At 38.8% G+C, this 16,561-nt stretch overlaps 1 protein-coding gene across 1 annotated transcript in view; it reads right to left on the bottom strand.

Annotated features, from left to right (window-relative positions):
• Positions 1-12,200: 12,200 nt before the first annotated feature.
• The window catches only part of LOC108757075 (uncharacterized protein DDB_G0283357), a 19,757-nt gene continuing 15,396 nt past the window's right edge, over positions 12,201-16,561 (bottom strand). Inside the window, exon 3 of the mRNA XM_018501396.1 lies at positions 12,201-14,822. Coding sequence (XP_018356898.1) covers positions 12,367-14,822 — 2,456 coding nt within the window. The 3' untranslated portion in view covers positions 12,201-12,366. The remainder of the gene's footprint in view (positions 14,823-16,561) is intronic.

Raw genomic sequence — 16,561 nt, 5'->3', positions numbered from 1 at the left:
AGAGAGAGAGAGAGAGAGAGAGAGAGAGAGAGAGAGAGAGAGAGTCATTCGTTTTTACAATTCTGCCATGAATTCGCGGGGAGACAGAAACAAAATACAATTGCGACTTAATTGAAATTCCGTATATTTTAATTACGGTCTTTAATGGGTCAAGAAGAACGACCGGGTCAGAGAGCTCTCGATTTAATCGCGTCGCTTTTAAAAGTGACACACCAGCTGAACGAGGCATATCCCCAAGTCCCTTATCTTCCGGCTCCCGCGCCAAGTATACAAGCCGCGATCCTACCAGGTGGTACGAATTCGGGGCCATCTCGCACGGGGGTCCGATGGGTGCCGCGCTATCTGGGTAGGGGGGTACATACACACTACACGTGAGCCTTCTCCATAGAGCGCGGAGCGCACCTCGCGCGGGCTCCTCGTACGTGTGTAAGTACGGAGTCGTGAGTAGTGTTAACGGCCTTGCTTTATGTGGGTCATGAAACAAGGTCCCACCAGCACGGGGGGAGCCTGGGAGAGTCACGGCGCGCGCTTAACTTATGCTAGTAAAGACGAGCCGATATACACGCACGCGACACACACACACACACACACACACACACACACACACACACACACGCGCGCGCGCGGCATAAACGAGTCTCGCGGCAACTTGCGCTAGCACACCAACGTCGAAGGAAGGCTTTCTATCCAAGCTGCCGGTGCACCTTTCCTCCGAGCGGATCGAAGCCCGATACGATGATCGATCGTAGATCTGCGTAGATCCGATCGGAGAGAAAAGGAGATAGAGAGAGATTTACGGGCGGCTTCCTCTCTCCCTCGACGCACGCGGAAATTCTCTCCGCGGAATTCCGCCGTAACGTAATGCCACGCTCGCCGTTCGGCAAACAGGATCTCGGACGTTATATAATACGATTCTACATTCCGTTTATTTTGATTTCCTATTTTTGCACGATAACGCCGTGCATTGCTCGTTCTGCGTTATTCGGTTATTAATTAAATTTCCTTCGGAAACTACGCGTGCGAGTAAGATAAAGAGAGAAACCGCGATGTGTCTGGAAAGAGAGCTTTTGGAAATGTCTTTTTTTGCACTTTCCCTCTAGTTTCATCTAAATTTTGTGCTAATGCTGTTTACGACATACGCTTGTATTTGCGCGAAAATTGCGAATGGAGTAAATCAGTTCTTTCGTCTTTAGATTTATGAGGAGATTTAATTTAACATTAAATTAATAGCTGTGTTTCCAAAAAATATTTTGAACGCATTGTTAGTCATTAATACGCAGATTGATGTACATGAAGAGAATTTGACGAGAGGCGATTTAATTTGTTGAAATATCTAAAAATTTGCCTAGATTCAGATTTAAAAATAATTTTGGTGAACCATAGAAATAATTATATAGGACGTTCAAATGTAACCAGCAATTCAAACAGTTTTGACAGTCTAACAATCAACTTTAATGTCCTACATAATTATTTTGATGATCTAACAAAATCATTTTTAGATCTGTATATCTAACTAAATTTTTAGATACTTTAGCAAAATCATTTCATGTATAATTTATCGCTTTTAAGAAATCGATATCGTGAATTGTGTTACACACGCAGTTTGTATACTACAAAATGCTTGATTTTGGGAACGAGGGATTATCGCAACGATCATTATTAATGATGAGTTTCTTCGCACTCGTCTTCGGGGCCTCGATGTGGCTGGAGGAGACTCGAACGCGGCTAATGGGCCGAACTCGCGATTCGCGACTCGCTTAACGATCAAGTTCGATTTCTCTTGGCATCACGACGACCGTCACGGTCACGCACGAGTGAAATCTTATAGGATTCTGTCAAAAATGATTTCCGTCTCGAAGACGAAAATCATACGCGACGTGTGGGCACGTTGAATCAATTATCATAGCTAAACGGAAACGAAACACGAACGTCACCGAACAGCTTTCTATTAATTGCCCACGACGCGATACTCATCTGTCACAACTGATCTGAGATATTTTATTTGTTTTTTGATACCCGAGAGATAGAATAATCGAGCAAGTCATTAGAGAAAAGGAAAGACAGTTTGAATGGTGGATACTTATTAGGCGTTTACATATGAAAGGCGTAATTCTCTAATCGCATTTCCCAGTAACAGGTAATAACGAATCGTTGTTTTTATCATTACGCAGGGAATCGCGTGCTATCACGAGTCGCGTTATAAATCACTTCGAATCGTAATAACTCTCATAAATCATGATATCGTCATACTGTGCGCGGCAGCATCATCCTCAGCCCTGTCACACGAAAGCCCGTCGATCGTTTATTTCTAGTGCGTTAAAAAAGTGAACGAATTAAAGTAATTCTTGATCGAAATTTTTAAGAACCCACTAATGCTCGTTTCCATCAATGTAGGTTAATTTTAATTTCGACTTTACTATTTTTTTATTAATATCTTACCTTTTTATTAAGATATATTAAAAGATACACCTAGAATTTCGTTATTAAAATATTCCCGAGAAGAGAATATAAAAGAAAATGGCCTTTTTATTTTGTTTCACAACAGTACGATGACACTCAACTCTTTATCTTTTTCTAATTCCAACAATTAGAAAATGAAAAATAAATTGAACCAAGATTAAATTTAATTTACATTGATAAAAACGGACATAAGCGTCTTCTTTTCTTACGATTCTTGCAGTTTAACGTTTCCCTTGGATTTATCAAAACTTGAGGAAGTAACAAATAACTAGAAATTTAATTAATTGTCAATGAAGAGTTTTGCAGTATCACATCGATACCAATTTTTAAATCGCAAATTTGATACCATTGTACATCAATACCAATTAATAGCAAGACGACACACTTCGTTCATCGATGCACATACCGATTCATAGGAAACATAGTTGGAAGGGAGTACACAATGGTAATTAGGAATTCCTATTGAAATAGAGCATCAGATAAAAGCAAGAACAGCTAGCTAGATATAGCAGTTCCACGTGCGACGAATTCTTAACTGTACTTCTCTTTTTCATTTGTACAGCTCTTCTCCTTTCTCTCTTACTCTTTTCCTTTTGCTGTTGTCAAGACCGTTCGCGATCGAGTATGCTGCAGAAAAAAAAAAAAGAAATCTTAGTATCATCAATTGAAGCGTGCCATTTATTTCGGGATGATTTAATACCGTCTACCATAAAAATCATCAACCAACGGCGTCTGACGTAACGTATATTAAATTACTGCACGATTAATAATTCACAGTTATTATTAGTCGACAGAGTTATAATAGATGTTTTTCTTAACTGTTTCTTACGATGTATAGTACGTTTTTCTGTCTTTATGTTTATTCTAACACGTGCGCGTGATCGTCGTACTGTCGTAAAACCGAGTAAAACATTTTATTAATAACGAAACTCTAAGTATAGTTTAAAAAAAAATAAGTATTTCTTAAAAAATAAGGTATCATCAAAATTGAAAAATGTTTTTTTCATACTGAAAAGAAAATTCTAAATTTGAATAAATATTTATTTGCAGCGCCAGTTATAAACATTTAGTTGCAATAAATAAATATTTACTGAACAAAAAGAAATGATATAGTTAAATCAAATTAATGATTCTTATACTAAATAAATATATCTTTAGTATTTAGTTGGCACTGTTCAAACAAATGATTTATTAAAATTTAGTATTTTTGTTTTTCAGTACACGAAGCTCCAATAAGTAATATTTATCATCTCATATCTGCGTTCACATTATGCAAAAATCAAAATACCTTCTTCAACTGACACCGAGTTCTGTATTTTCTTAATCTGTAACGAATTAGCGTATTAGCGAATTGTCAATCGAGTCTTCGATGACCGGAGGACCATGCCTATTTGCTCCTGGATTATGTTACGTCGCGTATCTTTTGACACAATCTCGCGAGAAGTTGCGCACCTCGTGAGGACCAAAGTGCGAGCGATACGCCAACGTCGACGATGGGAACTTTACCACGGGAATGGAGAATCGTGAAACCCATTACTCGGGCCGAGAGACATGTGTGCATCGCTGCTCACCTGCCAACCACGTACCCACCAACGGCGTCCATTGAGAAGAGATGTAACTGTGTGAACTGTACCACTCACATGATCCGAATCGCCTTTAATTATTCGTCCATTTGCGAAATTCTCTCTCCGTACCCCGTTCCAGCTCTTCCTCTCCTTCCTCGTCCTGACACAGTGTGCGTGCGCATTCGATGGTAATGAGAGATGAGCGAAAGGAGAAGAGACACGAAGGAGACCTCGCAGTCTCCCAAATCGAAAACACGCTTTTAACAAGACGCGGTTTGCGTGATACACGTTCCTTACACGGTCAATCTTTTTTATTCATCTTTTTAAGCATATTGCATTTTCATTATCAAACTGCCTGATTTACTGAAATACTTATTAAGCGTCTAACGGAAACTGAGCTTTACCTGTGACTCAGAATTTTTTCTTAATTTTGAATGATCGTTTTTTCTTTGGTGGAAGAAAAAGAAATAGGACGTGTAAACGTGTGTTTATTATTCATACTCCATACATAATACGTTATTATATGACGTGGATTATATTACAAATTTGTCTTTGGCGTTTATCACTAGAAACTCATCCTAGAGATGGAAAATTGACGAGATAATCGTGGGTTAAAAGTGTTCCGGTTTCGCTCGGGTAGCTAAGAAATTCATGCAAATCTTTTTACGTGTATCTGGAATTAGTTCACGACGCGATGGCAGCGGACAGAAGAAGCTGACATAAATTTACATCCGAAAGAATTGGCTTGGTGTTAACATTGTAGTGCAATTTAACCCATAAGAAATTGTCCGATGATTAGAGCTGCAGTTCGTATAAATTAAACAATACATAATGTCTACATAAATAAATAAATATACAATCGTGACGTTTTACATACATATATTATAAAATATCAAAAATATTATACATTATAAAATACAATAATTATATACATTATAAAATGTAATTATACTTATATAATTATATGATATGTCGTATGTGCATTTAATGCATATGTCATCATCTTATTAAAAGTGTGGACAACCAATACTGATATTATTTCACACGTCGGTATTACCTTTCGGCTCTGGCTTTGTAATCTTCACATATACATAGATACGACCTTATGTCGCAAGACTTTCCTTAAACTCTCGAAAGCGTGTCGAACTTGAAACGAGCGATTCGACGTCATTTCGATTTCTCAACGGGAATCCGAAAATCTCTGTCGTTCCATCGCGATTATGACATGGTATTTTATTTGAATTAGCATTTCGTGAAAGATTGGTCATTGAACATTTATGCATGGATAAACGATTCCTCGCGATCGCGGCCTTCTCGCAGCGAGCCTCGACGGATGCAGCCAAATTTGCGCACATAATCGCAAGTATGTCGATTTTCATCTTGTCCTAGTTTGAGTGTAATCGCCAAGATGCGCACGTGTAACACATAAAACGGCATGGGTTTAGTAGAGCCGTACAATTCCTAGCTATATATCGAGAAAGCAGAAAATATTTATTGTGTAATTCAAAATTTATATTTATTATTTATTATCCAAAATATATTTTTTTATCGCATCATATTATATTACATTATGTATATTAAAATTAAAAAAAAAAACAATACCGAGATAAAACGTCGTGTAAGAACTTTTATTGGAAAAATAGTTACCTTTATAGGATACATTAATATTTATATTAATTTTTGAGACGTAAAGTTTTTGCATCAAATATATTTATGTAATATTCTATAGGAAAAGTGTAACTTTTACACTGTCTTGTATGTCTTTATCTAATGTGTATTTAATCACACGCCTACTCTCTCGCTATATTGAGATCACGCGTCCTACATCAAACGGAAGTATTTACTTATTTACCGAAACTGATATCATAATGGGATGTAAAGCAAGGAAGTTACATTAAACGATACGTCGATTTCCACTTTGTTTAGAAAAAGAATATTATTATTACTTTACTTATGCGCTTCATTTTAAAAGATATATACATTGCTCTATAAATTTTCTGTAAAAGAGGAGTCAAAACCGACAGATCAGCGCAAATTTTATATACAATTGAGAAGTCGGGGAAAAGATTTGATCGAATGTAAAAAAATGGAAATTTACGGTACAAATTTTTTTCTAAAGATACTTATTTTTGTAATTGTAAGGAATCTTAGAAATATGTCGGAAACGTCTATAATCTTTTACATTACCGCTAGCTATGACATTCCTTCTCATTAAGTATAATATCCTGAGCATAGGTTTGGTATTTGGGCTATTTATTATTCTTTTAACTATTACATTCTATTCCAATGACTGAATTTCTCAAATGCTTAAAACATAGGAACTACTTCCTATTGTGAGACGAGTCCTTTGAAGGAGAGAGAGAGAGAGAGAGAGAGAGAGAGAGAGAGAGAGAGAGAGAGAGAGAGAGAGAGAAGAGAAGAGAGAAAGAAAGAAAGAAATGTATTTGCTAACGTCTCGCACGAATTTCGTGTCGAAGCAGGCATTTCGTGTTGCGCGCGGTATATACGCGAGTTATATACAGCTAACGACGCACGATCGGAACCGTAGGATAGACAGACCCACTCTTCAGGATCCTGAAGCGAGGCGAGTTGCAAAGTGTGCCGTGTAAGTGGAACATCGCTGCCTGGTACCGACGACGAAGTATACCAAAGTAGTATAACATGGTCCTCCTCCTTCGTCGTTCCTCTTTGCCCTTCTCTCTCCTCGTCATTCTCTTACCACCACCTCATCATCCTCCTCCTCCTTTTCCTTCTCCGGCCGACAACGACACTCCGGCGCTCCTCCTTCGCGTACACGGTGAAAGACTTTCTTTAAGGAGGTTCCACAATAAAAACTTACACGCCGCCTGTTGCCTACCGACACCGTGCACACTCGCCACCAAGAGAGAATTGTCCATTGTCTCCTTTGACGGCCGTAATTGATGCCGGGTCCTCCACGTTGCATCCGGTTGCGTCTTTCCCGATATTGCCGGCGATATAATAAAAATGAAATCCTCTCGCGGCAGATGCAATAGGCACGCGGCGTTGATTCGATCACGCATATACGCTCCTTTTCATCCGAAAAGTCATACCATCGGATATCGCGGATGTCGACTTGACGCGGCTGTCCCGCTCGTGAGGATTCGAAGAAAGTATTACGGGTATAACGGGCACGGAGAGAAGTTTTGTGTATATCAAAGAAACGCGACGGAAATCTCTTCCGCAGATTAATTTCGCGGCGGCGATTATTAGGGAGGATGACTGTGTAATACTTTATTACCTTATTACACGCGATATAAGGAAGAGATACTTGGCGCATTCCGTATAATTATCCGATCTGCAATCGCAACAAAATTTACCTACAAATTCTTTTACAAATCGTGTCTAAAGGACACTTAATTATCGAGAGATAATTTTACATTTTGTTTGAATGTTTGTTGCACAAAAATCCTACTCGCGAAGAATTCTTTCTTTCGTTCAAATTCAGTGATTAATGCACTGCTGAAAATAATTAGGATTATTCCTTTAAAAGTCTTCGAAAATCATCATTTTATAGAGAAGCTAAGAAATTAAAGTACCTAATATGTTTACACGAGGACGTTCTGATTTATATGCTAAAAAATATTCGAAATTTCAGATATATATTATGCATACATTCAGTCGAAGAAGTGTTCCGCTAATTGTTTTCAGCAGTGTATCAAGTTTCATACGCCTCTCAGATATCTAGGCTACTAAACTAACAGATGGTCGCTAGAATACGACGCGGCATACAGCATCCCGCAAATAAATTACACAATCATTATAACTAATAAAAGGCACTAACTGAGCGTATTCAATATAGCGCACATATATAGTCCGACACAAAATTTATTCCCCTCTCTTTATCTTCTTCCTCTCGTCCTCTCTTCTATCTCTCCCCGTCTGACGAACATCGATGAACGGCAATCCGATATCGTCACGCCACAGGATGAATCGATATCTCAGAGCCTTTTACACATGTCCGTGATGGAGAGGGAGAGGAGGTCCGATGTTGAAGGTTGTGGGTACGAACCTTCGCCAGAGTGGGCCCGAAAAATTTGGGTCACTGGTCCGACTTGGGCACGTCATGGGAACCGCGGTACCACGAGTTTCCTCCCTCCTCTTGATGGTTTAGCCTCCGCTCGTTTGAGTCATCGACGTGTCGGTCCATCATCTTCATCCCCTCTTTGTTCACGCTCCTAGTCGGCAGTAATCTCGAAATAATATGTGAAATGATACTTACGAAAGCACATCACTCGTCCTGATTTTTTCCGGTTTTTTTTTTTTTTTTTTAATAGAACGTCATGAGCAGCGCACTCTCTTCAGGATTCGCACTTATCTCCAGTAATTTATCTTTCACAGTACTGCCGCTATTATTCCATATAACGTCATCTTTTTCTAATTATTTGCATCTGCCGTTACAGCTATTTAATCATCTGCTTTGCATCTTCTTCACGGCGACGTGCTCTCTCAATTATCCGTCTTACGCCATTTTTTCTAGCACTCCTTATTTGTTTTGCAATTACTTACGCTGTTACGCGCGGCTGTTATATTTGTTCCAAGTATCGATACTCTTGTGCCTTATATGTTACGTGAATTAATCAACAGTACAGTTAGACGCATTGTGACCATACCTCTGTTTACGATTCGCGTGTACGATCACAAGAGCCATTCGCGTCTCATTGTCGGGCAGAAATAAAAGATCCATGTCTCTCTCCCTCTTTCTCTTCTCATCTCTTTCGCGGCATCTTTATGTCTTCTGAATCTATGTCTCTCCTTGTTCCACACCGAAGAGACAACATCGCACGGACTGTATAACCTTTGGGACCATAAACCCGTTATATCATTATATTCAACAATAATCCGCGGTCCATATACCGAGCGCAAACGTCAGGACAAACCGCCACGCAAACTGTTCCAGATCCCTTTTCAAGTCGTCCTTTGTTACAGGTCGGTAATTTGGCCCTGTTGTTTGCCTCAGAGTGACACTCGTGTCCAAAGCTCCGGAAACTGACGGCCACGATGACTATCCGAAAATAAATTCCCCGAGCACCGCTAGCGATATACTATATATTCCATATAACAGCGATAACGTCGACAGTGTGTGCGACTTGACCGAACACCGTGACGTGCAAATTTATCCCGAATTTAATTGCAATTCGAACAATAAAATTCCGCGGAAAGAACGTATTTACGATGCCGAGCGATCAAGTATCCCACGAGAAACCGCATTGCATGCGACGGACGCACCCGGATCTTCATGCCTCTTTTACCTTTACTTCGCCTTTATTACACCTTAAACGTAACGGTAAATTGAAAAAAAATCAATTGTGATCCATATTCCATATGCAGGCTTTACATTAAAATCCTACGTGTCATTATGATATTACATCTTCGAATCTCAGAAATGTACACGTTATGCGTTTATCGTTATACTTTCCGTCGCCACGAATAATGTTTTTAGCTATTATTTATTTTTGCTGTGCAATATTATCAATGTTTTAATAAAACGCCGCTGCCAAGTCGATTATTACGAAATTGCTGGTCGAGAGACCCGAAGAATGCCTGAAAGAGATATAGAGTGAAGGAATGGTCCGGGTAAGAAGGGTATCAGCACGAGAGAAAATTGACAAGATTGTATTGCGGTAACAATCATTTAATTGAACATAGTCAAGTTTTCATAAATAATGCACATGTACAATGCATATGACTTTATACAAATTATGTTCCGTGATCAGCAGCAACGAGAATTCGAGGATCGAGTAGCGTGAGAATTGCATCAAGTATGCAGCAAGTATCCGCGAGCTCGACGACTAACATCGAGATCCGTGAGTCCCTGTTATTGCGAAAATTATCCGTCGATCCATCGAAAACTCGCATCTCAAAAAAACGACGTATGTACACTCATCAGCTAAAAGGTGGCAATACTTTTTTTCGGTAAGTTTCGGAACTCAGTCATTCTCGTAGAGCGATTAAATGTAAATAGTTGGACCAATAAGTGAGAGAATTCGCTCGGTAACTGCATTCCGAAACTCATCGGGAAAAAAAGTGTTGCAACATTTTAGCTGATGGGTATACATCTTCAATTTAATATTACAGGAAAAAAAGAGACCCGTACATAGATCCTTTTATCGCAGGACCGTGAGGGAAGTGCAGTTAAAAGGCCATTGCACGTAAGAGTCATAATCTTAATCGTAAGACCGTAAAAAACGTTAAATTGATTGACTACTGATCGGGGAGCTAATTGTAAGCATTGCCGCGTTCTCCACGCAGAAGCAACTCGAGTGAAACGTCGTAACTTCAAAGCCGTAATCATAGGCTGTGTTCCAAAATTGACTGCCGAAAACCTATTCACATAACATAAACTGTAGCATTTGGAGGGTGGCAGTAAATTTTGAATACAACCATAGTCGCAAGTTTTCGTCTTGTCGAAAGATTATGATTAACGCCTTATCCTTATGATCAATCAACGGGAAGACAATCACGTGACTTATCGCTTGCCTCGGCGCCAATCAATTTATCGCATTTTATAGTCTTATGTCTACGATTAAAACTTTTACGTGGAATGGCCTTAAATATTTTGTCGTACAATATTTTACACACGGTGTGAGGTCATAAGCTAAGAGAGAGAGAGAGAGAGAGAGAGATAAAAAGGAGATGAGGGAAGGAAGCTTAAATAAAAACGGCTATCTTACAAGGTACGCGGAGTAAAGTACCGAGGGAAGATAAATAAAGTGGGAGTAGGACGTTGAAAGAGCATAAAATAAAAGCAATATAAATAAAAGAAAACTAGAAGCTATTCATTAACGCTATATTCGAGTTTAGGTACATCTTGAGCGCGAGCAACACGCGCCCGACTGCGTCATAATATTGAATTAATCATTTCCTTCGCTTTCTTCTACCCTATAGCGCTCACTGACGTTGAATTATATCGAGAAGTTGTATCCCGATGTAACGCAGCGTTATATTAAATATTATACAATAAAAGAAAACGAAGAAAATTGCTAGTCTCGTATAACATTTCTTACTTGAATATTTGAGGTGACGGGACCGAGATTTTATTTTTAAAATTATCAGCTATAACCTAAGTAATATACATGGATACAATTTATTTTAAATAATAAAATTTCCAAATTCAGCTTGTTTCGCGCCAAGCTTAATATCACAAATTTTATTAGTTAAAATATTCCTCGTAAGATACAGATGCCGCAATTAACTGAATTGATATCACTTGTTGGATTGTGTAATGTTCGCCCAAGATCCAAGAAACTACTCACTGTTCTTGCTCTTCGAACATAACGAAGGTATGATGAAAACCAGTATAATACAGTACAGCCGCTATAGTAACACAGTAATCAAATTAGTAAAATGAAATTATTTTCAGATAAAAAACTAACCGTCGTCAACGATTCGCTCATATGTTTCTAGCTGTCAAAGAAATTATCACATAACAAAAAAATAGAAAGAAAAAAATGCTAACTAAAAATTTTTTAAATTTTTCTGTTTGTCGATATATATAAATAAATATTTATATATGTATATATTTATACATGAAATTTTTCTTATATACATACATATACAGATATTTGTGGATGTATGTATAAGTAAAATTTCCTAGAAATTCTTATATCGCGTATACGGAATCCGGAGCGAAATCGCGTTTGCGAATGACGGCACTGAGAAGTCATGCATCGACGAAATTATCAAAGATATTTCCAGATAAGTCATTCTTGAAGCTGGTCAATGTTGAAGACAATAATACTGTTTCATTATTGCCCCTTCAAGAATCACTTGTTCACCATTCAGGCATCGGGCTAAGCAATCGAGAATCACATTTTGATATAAATTATTAGTAGAACTCGGCTGTATCTTTAATACGTAACATGTGAGTTAGTCTGTACTTGTGAGTAGTCTGATACAATTTTAACGCAATGCATTACTGGACCGTGAGTTCCAAACATTATTGAATACTCAATGGGACATAACAATAGAGAATAACAATTATCTTATTCTGTATTGTTATTTCTGATCGAGATTCGTTGATATTTAGAGCTTGAATGGTCAAGCAGCTCGTCATTGCAATTTTATCAGACTACTTTTTGAAGCTATTAAAGATACAGATTTTGCAATATTTATTTTGATTCCGATGATTAACATTATTCATTCAATTATTTATTACAATTGACATATTTCATCATAAGTACATAACGTACTTCAGTGTATTATATATTCCATGTGTTCAAATGTTTTTATTATGTATTGTATATTTATCTATTTTACTTAACTATTGTAGACTATTTTCTATCATCCTAAATGTGTTTCCAAAATAACTGAAAAAAATAATCTAATCCCTACCAATTCTTTTGTGAATTTGTTGGTGCTTAATAAGATGTGCCTTTTGCCTGAATGCTTTGTTACATACATCGCATCTGAATGGTTTCTCACCCGTATGCGTACGCAAGTGTACCTTAATATTGCTTTTATTTAGGAAACCTCTTTGACAGATATGACACCGATGTATTGGCTTATCCTTGCCGCTCATTAAACCCGATTCCGTTCCGTATTGCACCCCCACAGCACCGGCGGTCGGACCCTTCTTTGAGGGCGAGCCCCCAGAGCCTGGGGAGGATCGCGACCTCTTTCTGGGGTGGGAGGGCGTGGCAAAAGACGAATGCAGAATATCCTCGGGACTGCAAGATGTAGATACCCGATTAGGCGGGCTAAGCGGTGGAAAGGGGCTAGTTGACGAGGGGGTTTCACCGCACGAAGCGTTCTGTAAATTTGTGGGATTTCCAGATTGTTGCAACCTTGCCTGGAGTAAAGGCGCGTAGTCAAGGGGCTTAGTGGAGCTTTGCGTGAGCAAATTTTGTAACGCCGAACCAGCATGTTGCTGAGTCTGCGTTGTCGGAGTCGTTGTCACATAAATTTGATTCGCGAATGTACTAGGCGAAGTTGTTTCTTGGGGCTTGGGTGAACAATCCGTAATCCAATCAGCGATATCTATCCAATCCCTTGAAGCGTCTGTATCCTGCTCGGAACTGGGTCCATTTCCATTGCCTGGAACGGTCGTATCGGCTATCGCAGATCCGATGATCTGCGCTATATCGTCCATGTCCTCATAAATTATTTGCTGCGTTGACTGTGGTAGTTGCTGCTGTTGTTGATTGTGAGGATGATGATGCTGCGGCTGTTGATGATTCTGCTGTTGCTGCTGCTGCTGCTGTTGTTGCTGCTGAGATTGTTTCTGACTCGCCTGCGGACATGGAGTACTTGAAGACACTACAGGCGACTCAAAAAATTCCTGATTAGAGGATGGTGTGGGGGAGGCAGACGGCACATCAATCGACGATCTTTGACCAGACGAGGCTATTGTGTGATAGTGATGCCCAGGGATGCCATTGATTTGAAGATGCCCCGTGTAATTGGTAAAAGGTGGAAGCGGGAGCAGCTTCACGTCCGGCAATGTCTGTTCGGAGACTGTCGTAGCCAGGATTGAGTCCCAGTTGTCTTGAAATCCAACGGCCGTCTGTTTTGCATCTGGAACTCCTCCCTCCAGGAACTCTGGTCCATTTGTCCATGGTAACAGCAAACTATCAATCTCAGCTGGCGAATTACCCACCACGATCCCGGAACCTTGGCTACTATGAGGCGGCTCAACACCAGATGAAGTCAGATGCGGCGGTGCCGCCGGTGGTCCTGACTGTGTCTCGTATTTCATCTCCGTTACGATGTCCGATGTTGGCGAAATGGTGTCTAAATAATGCGGCAAGGCCGCGTGCTTCACCAGCGATGGATCGCTGGTGCTTCTTCCCGCGCAGAAGGATTGCTGTTTGAAATTGCTGCGATTACGGTCAGCAATGGTACCAGCTACGTTTGTATCTATCGCGGACTGTTCCTTTACCGTTGGACCCGTTTCCAAGAAGAAATTTACGTTGTTAGTCCTGTAATGTGGTACCACCGGCGATTCTTGTTGCGATTGTTGCAACTTATGTTGTTCTTCTATCACTGCCGTCTTCAGGGAGTGCTCTTTCAAGAAACAGTTCCTGTCCACGCAGGCGTTGTTACCGCTGATACCTACGTTGGCGTTCGACAGGACTGGAATAGGATTCCTATTCAGTGTGTTTGCCGTGACGTTATATCTCGTAACCGGAATGAATCGGGACGACGAGGATGATCCACCGCACGACTGCTGTCGCTCTTCAGGACTTACGCCGTTAAACTCCGTCTCGTTCCTTGAAAAGTTTAAGGAACTGTACGTTAACGGTAACGGCTCATACGGCACGTTAGAGACGGTCGACGCTGCGTTGGTAGCGGTGATGCTACGCGTATTATTCGTCGACGTGGGCGACGTCGTGAATGTCGTTGGGAACGGCCTGGCGATACGAACTCTGCGCTTTTCGGGACACGCGTAGCCAGGTAGCTGTGGCTGCGCGTTGTTTGTCTGCGTCAACGACAGCGCTAATACAGTATGTTCCGGCAAAATATTTTTGAAAGATTCTGATGCCGATGGAAGATTGCAGCAGCTGGACGAATTTGGGACGTTGGTACCGTACACGTTTGTGGTGTTATTCAACGACTGGTACCCGGAATTGTACAACGAATTTTGATAACCCTGAAAGTTACCGTCGTGGTTGAATGGCTGTTGGCATGTGACTTGAAATGAAGGCCCAACCTGGCAATCACTGTTGCTGTACTGCGATACCTGCTGGTGCTCAGAAAAGTTCGGAGTCGGAGGAAACGACGGATGGAAATTCTTTCTACTGTCGAAACTGTTGCTACCACCAGCGAAGCTGTGGCACCCTGGAACACAGGAAGGATATCGATTAGCAGCAGATTATAAAGGTAACTTGAATAGGAATAGGCATATTATGGAAAAACATATTCACTGTAAAAAAAAACAAACGTTTACATTACATCTTCATTTGTGATTCATATATTTAAAATGTTTAAGTATCTTCATTCTTATATATGTTTATTTCCTTAAGAGTTCAATATTATTTTATTTTACATGCTTTATATAAACTATTGTATATTCTTATAAAAGAGAATATATGATATAAATATTGCATATATATATATATAAACTCTAAATCTATATATATATTAGCTATCGACTATATATCGTATATGTAAAATAAATTCCCATGCAGCACAGACTTCCAAGAAATGTTTTAAAGACGTCTCCACATTCTCTGAAATAAAAATACTATGCAAGTTAGTATCAATTACATTACTACTTCTACAAATAAAACTACTACTATTTTTACTTCTTTTAAAAATATATTATACTACTATAAAAATTTAATAGTCACTATATTATCACTAAACTATTTTTTTTAATTTAAATTAAATTAAAAATTAAACTATTACTGACAAACAATAGAAGGGAACAAAAGGTTCTACGTATATAAAGATGTAAAGAAAATTTCATTAAGGAACGCATGCGAATATTAAAAGAGAAAAAAGGGAGTTAAAAAGAGAGAAAAAAAATCTACGGGGAATTCTAATGTCTCCTCGAGATGGATGCTAAGGGAGAGAGAAGAGGAAAATGAATAGGAGCAAATCCGTGAGGCAAGCGAAGCATGCCGCAAAGTATGATGGTAGTGGACGTGGTTTGTAGTGGACGTTCATACGGTGAATAGGTAGGTAGGTCTGGCCGATACGATCCGACGATCACACTCGCACTTGCTTACATGCACGCGTATACACGCGACCGCACGCGGATGCATCGTGTACGCGGCCACTTCACACACGTAAACAAGTGTCAGTGCGTATATACATGACGCGTGTGTATATGCCAGGTAGGCGCAGATCCCTCTCTTCAAGAAGAAAGACTTGCTCCGGCTAACTGGGTTAGTGGCACATTAGCCAGCCATGGCCGAGTAAGTCGACCAAATTGCTGTGTTTAAAAATATATTTTTGTACCGAACGATACTATCGGCGAGATAAAGGGAAGAAGGGACCTGGAAGAAGGGACTTAGTGAAATATTTCATCTCGGCTAGTACTAAAATTAATTCATGCCATCATTCTGATTTTTATCTTTGATCCTGTGCCCGAAATTTATTAAAATTATGAACACGATATGTTCATAATATCTTATCTGTTAATCACAAAATGATTAACATGAAGTAAAGTAAAAGAATAAAATAAATAATTAAATGGTACGAAATAATATATAACAATGAAATAAAAAATAAAAAATGAATAAATAATAAATAAAATAAACAAAATATAATATAATATAAAGTACCTAAATAATATAATATAAAAATGTATTAAAGAAATAATACACAATAAAATAATGTAAAATATATAAGTTAAAGAAATTCGGAACTGATATCGTTTAGATATTGTGAATATATATATAATATATATATATATATATATATATATATTATATATATATTCACAATATCTAAACGATATCAGTTCCGAATTTCTTTAACTTATATATTTTACATTATTTTATTGTGTATTATTTCTTTAATACATTTTTATATTATATTATTTAGGTACTTTATATTATATTATATTTTGT

This window comes from Trachymyrmex septentrionalis, unplaced genomic scaffold (genome assembly GCF_001594115.1).
Source record: "Trachymyrmex septentrionalis isolate Tsep2-gDNA-1 unplaced genomic scaffold, Tsep1.0 scaffold132, whole genome shotgun sequence".
Classification (NCBI taxonomy): domain Eukaryota; kingdom Metazoa; phylum Arthropoda; class Insecta; order Hymenoptera; family Formicidae; genus Trachymyrmex; species Trachymyrmex septentrionalis.
The sequence above is the reverse complement of the archived record's forward strand: the minus strand, read 5'-3'. Positions and strand labels throughout refer to the sequence as shown.